Source organism: Penaeus vannamei, chromosome 20 (assembly GCF_042767895.1).
Source record: "Penaeus vannamei isolate JL-2024 chromosome 20, ASM4276789v1, whole genome shotgun sequence".
NCBI lineage: Eukaryota > Metazoa > Arthropoda > Malacostraca > Decapoda > Penaeidae > Penaeus > Penaeus vannamei.
The window spans coordinates 9,440,662-9,445,661 of record NC_091568.1 but is presented as its reverse complement, the minus strand read 5'-3'; the positions used below and the strand labels follow the sequence as shown (position 1 = coordinate 9,445,661).

General features: G+C 41.9%; 1 protein-coding gene across 4 annotated transcripts in view; it reads right to left on the bottom strand.

Annotated features, from left to right (window-relative positions):
- Positions 1-5,000, bottom strand: part of LOC113828782 (diuretic hormone receptor) — a 133,525-nt gene that overhangs the window by 24,689 nt on the left and 103,836 nt on the right. For all 4 annotated transcript variants that reach the window (XM_070134977.1, XM_070134980.1, XM_070134978.1 and 1 more), the window contains exon 10: positions 1,003-1,170. In XM_070134977.1, the coding sequence (XP_069991078.1) occupies positions 1,003-1,170 (168 nt within the window). The remainder of the gene's footprint in view (positions 1-1,002; positions 1,171-5,000) is intronic.

Genomic DNA, 5,000 nt, shown 5'->3' with positions numbered 1-5,000 from the left:
TCTTTCAAAGGATTTATCACCGGCAGTCTGATAAGGGATATAATGATCTGTTATTGGAGTTTTTTCTTCTCGTTGAATATCTCCTTTGCATCGTCTGCGTGTTCCAGCTCCTTCTTTCCATTCCCGTCTTTTCTGTGTCTCTGTTTATTTCCCATTCTCTCTCTTCCTCTTTCCCACATGGACATGTCGTATCCCTTTTCCTCATCCACTTCCTTCCCTTCGCTATCCTTTTCCCCTTCCTATGTGCTCTTCTTCCTGTCCCTCCTCCCTTTTCCTTTACCCCTTCCTCCATCCTCCTCCCCTCCCTCCCTTTCCCTCCTCCTCTACCACTTCCTATTTCCCTCCTCCTTCCTTCCCCTCACCTGCGTGGATGTGGCGAATCCATTATCCTCCTTCTCTTCCTTTCCCTCCTCACCCCCTCTCCCTTTCCACTACTCCTTCCCCTTCCCTCTCCTCCTATCCCTCCTACTCTCCCGCCCTCACCCTCACCTGCGTGAACGTATCGAATCCATTTTCTCCTTCTTCCTCCTCCTCCTTTTTCCGACCCCTACTCCCATCCCCTTCTCCCCTCCCCTTTTCTCCTTCCTAACTCCTTGTCTTCCCTCCCCCCTCTCTCCTCCACTAGCTTCTTATCCCCCTTTCTTCCTATCCCTCCTCCCATCTCGACTTTCTCCTTCCCCAACCCCTGATCATCCCCTTCTCTCCTCCCCCACCCTACCCCCTAATCCCCAATTTCTCCATTCCCCCCTCCCCTCCCTCCTCCTACCTCCCCTCCTCCTCCCTTCCCCTACCACCTCCTACCTCTCTTCCCTTCCCCTCCATCCCCCTACCTCCCCCTTACCTCCCTCCCCTTCCCCCTACCCTCCCCTTCCTCCTCCCCTACCTCCCCTCCCTTCCCCCCCCTCCCCCCCTTATTCCCATCCCTCCCTTCCTCCTACCTCCCCTCCCTCCCTCTACCTCCCCCTCCCTCCTCCCCTACCTCCCCTCCCTCCTCCCCCTCACCTGCGTGGACAGCAAAATGGCTCTGACGTGTTCGAGTTCCTGCGGGAGGGCGATGAGCAGCATGTAGGTGAGGCCCAGGAGCGGGATCAACACCAGCAGAGCCTTCGTCGCCTTCCGGTACCGCTGCGTCTCGACCGTGTTGGCGGAACGGAGCTTCGTGATGAGGACCTGGGGTGGGGGGGATGGAAGGAGGGGGGTGGGGGAGGAAGTGGTGGTGGGGGGAGGAGAGGGAGGAGGGAGGGAGGATGGGATGGGGAGGGGGAAGTGGGAGGTGGGGATGGAGGAGGGATGGGGAGGGGTTGGGGGAAGTGGGAGGGAGGGAGGGGAGGTGGGAATGAGGCAGGAGGGAGGATGGGGAGGGGTTGGGGGACGTGGAAGAAGAGGGAGGAGGGAGGGGAAAGGTTGGGGAGGAGGGAGGGGAGATGGGATGGGGAGGGGAGGAAGGGGAATGGGAGAGGGGAGTGAAGGCGTGAGTGGGGGAGGATGGAAACGGTTGTAGGGAGGGAATGAGGGGAAAGGAGGGGTACGGAAGGGTTTGGAGGGGAATGGAGGGGAATGGAGACCATATGATTAGATAATGTAATTAAGAAATAAGGAATCTCGAAATCATTTCCCTAGCTAGCCAGAATACATCATTATATATTGCGGGATTTCCACATCTGTGAATCGTCTCTCTCTCTCTCTCTCTCTCTCTCTCTCTCTCTCTCTCTCTCTCTCTCTCTCTCTCTCTCTCTCTCTTTCCATCTCTCTCTCTCTCTCCAACTCTCTCTCTCTCTCTCTCTCTCTCTCTCTCTCTCTCTCTCTCTCTCTCTTTCCGTCTCTCTCTCTCTCTCTCTCTCTCTCTCTCTCTCTCTCTCTCTCTCTCTCTCTCTCTCTCACTCTTTCTCTCTTTCACACACACACACATGAAAGCCAGTTTAAAGACAAGTGCCTATTAGACTAGATATCGGGGTAAGATACTGATAATATTCGAGAAATAAAAAAAAAGAAATATATAATGATAACGAATGATCAAAGAAAAAAAGTTCACACAAAGATGAAAATAACAAATATATAAATAAACATTTCCGGCACGAATTTAATCGAATGGAAAAAAAAAGAAAAACTTTAACTCGCTCCCAATTATAAAGTTGGAGGATAACCAGATATTAGTCAGAGTTTGACGACTCCAAAACGACCACAAATTACCCTCATTTACAACTCGTAAACAAAACACAGGACAGCGTAAGCAGCCGAGGTGTTTTCAACCAGATTTCGATAAACTATTTTACGAGTAGAATATTACCGTTACTTTCTCCTATCGAAACAAAACAATGAAACTGACTTTGGATGAGAACGAGAGATAAAGTAATAAACAAAATTACACGCCAAATATTAAATCAATATCCCCTCCCCCCCCCCCCGTAAAATGAAAGAAAGAGAGAAAGAAAAACACATAAATATCAGTGGTAGTAAATGAATATTGGAAAAAAAAATTGAGCTGTATTCACCCAGATTTAAAAAATGTAGGTTACGAAGAGTTCATTATGATACTAACGTTAGAGTTATAAAGTATTGTGCATAATAATAAAAATCATAATACATTGCAAGAATATTGATAATAATTCCCAAATTATAAGAAAGAAAAATGCATGATAATAATAATAGTAATAATAATAATAATAATAACAATAATGATAATGATGATAATAATGATAATAATAATAATAATAATAATGATAACAATAATGATAATAGAAATGGAATAGTAATGACGTAAAAAAACAAAACGATAAGAAAGAGCAACACACACAGATAAAAAATATAATAAAAGGAAATATGCATAAATGATACAAGACTAACATTAATAAAAATAGTAACGATGCTAACGATGATAATGGTTATCACTATCATTATCACTGCTACTTTGATACTAATATTACTTTTATTGCCATTATCATAATTACAATTATCATTAATATTAGTGTTATTATTGTTAGTATCAATACTATCATTATCATTATCCCTATCATCCTTATCTTCATTATGATTATCGCTATTACTATCATTATCATTATGATCGCTATCATTATCATTTTGTTATTAGTAACTTTATTATTAATATAATTATTGATATCAATACTATTACTTTTATCATTAATATTATGATAATCATTATTTTCATTATATTTATTGCCATAATCATAACACTTATAACAACCAAAACCAACGACAACAACAATAAAATAATATCAATACCACAATAAATGAACCAAGAATCAAATAGACAAACAGACAAACATATAAAAACCGCAGCTCTTGATATCAAATGAAGCAGGTTTGTGTGAATTTGAAAACCCACCGCGGTAATAACTGGGAAAGTGTTGGCTCGATCATTTATCATGTAGTGCGGGTGATTAATTGCTTTCGGGGAACGGGAAAAGTCTCGCATTTTGGGGTCATTCTCGTTTTTTTTTTTTTTTTTCTTTCTTTTTTTAGGATTTTCAAGGTACTTCCGTTGTTGTTGTTGTGCATTTTGGGGTCATTCTCGTTTTTTTTTTTGGGGGGGGGGATTTTCAAGGTACTTCCGTTGTTGTGGTTATCGTTGTTGTTGCTGTTATTGTTGTTGTTGTTGTTGTTATCAGTTTCGTTATAATCATTGTCATTATCCTTATTATTACCTTTATCGTCGTCATCCCATTATCATCATCATATCCATCATCATCATCACCATCATCTTCCTCATCAACTACATCACCATCTTCGAACTGACCATTATTATCATCATATTCATCATCCTCTTCCTCACCATCATTATCATCACCACCTTCCTTCTCACCATCAACACTATCCTCATCACCATCATCATTATCACCATTATCCTCATTATTGTTATTACAATGATTAATCCCATTCTCCGTTGGTATCCTCCTTATTTATTCTTTCTTTCTATTTCTTTTCTTTCTTCCTCTCTGTATTTTCTCTCGGTTAATAACGGTTTTTATCCCCAGCTCGTTCGGTCCAATTATAAGCGTGTGTTTACATATCTGTGTTTACATGAGCGTGTTTACGTAAATTGCGTTTTTTTTTTCCTCTTTCTTTTTTTTATAGTTGGGTGTGCTGTTATTTGAGAGCTTTTTGCACCTGTGTTTGCGTACACGTGTTTCTGTACCTGCGGGTTCGTGTTAGATGCTGTGTAATTGTATGTGTGTAGTTGTGATTGTTTGTTTGTTTGTTTGTTTGTTTGTTTGAGTGTGTGTGTGTGTGTGTGTGTGTGTGTGTGTGTGTGTGTGTGTGTGTGTGTGTGTGTGTGTGTGTGTGTGTGTGTGTGTGTGCGTGTGCGTGTGCGTGTGTGTGTGCGTGTGCGTGTGTGTGTGTATGTGTGTATGTGTGTGTGCGAGGAGGCATCTTCGTGATCTAATAAGTATTATTTCTATGCATTTTATCTTCCTATTTTGCTATTCTACCATGCTTTATGATTACCTCCAAACGCCCAAGTTACTTAATGAACATACGCCCTTAACATCTATCACACACACACCACCACAACAATTCTCAAAGTCGTCTATACTAGAATCAATAAACCCGAACTCACGGAACAGCATAGTTAACCCTGTCTAGGAACACAGCAGGACCATATAACTTCACTGACAATGCAGACCCGGGACGATATGTTGCAGTCAGGTGACATGTGCAATATTGCCAAGATGGAACTCAAACCTCACGTAGTCTCGACTTGCTTGCTACGTTGGCTAGACTTACTTAAATCATTTAAGTAGATTGCTTCAAAACTCGCTTGTTTGGCTAATCGGTGACTTGTTTGATGATTTCATTGTTTAGAAGTTAAGTGTATTTCTTGTTTATGAACTCGTATCCAAAGTTAAATCGAGCAATAAACCTACATATATAGGCCTTATCAGTGACAGATTCGATTCCTTCCTTGCGTTTTATGGTCGTTCTGGTATTATTTTAGGAATTTGAAGATTATTATCATCATTGTTGTTTCTGTTATTATTATT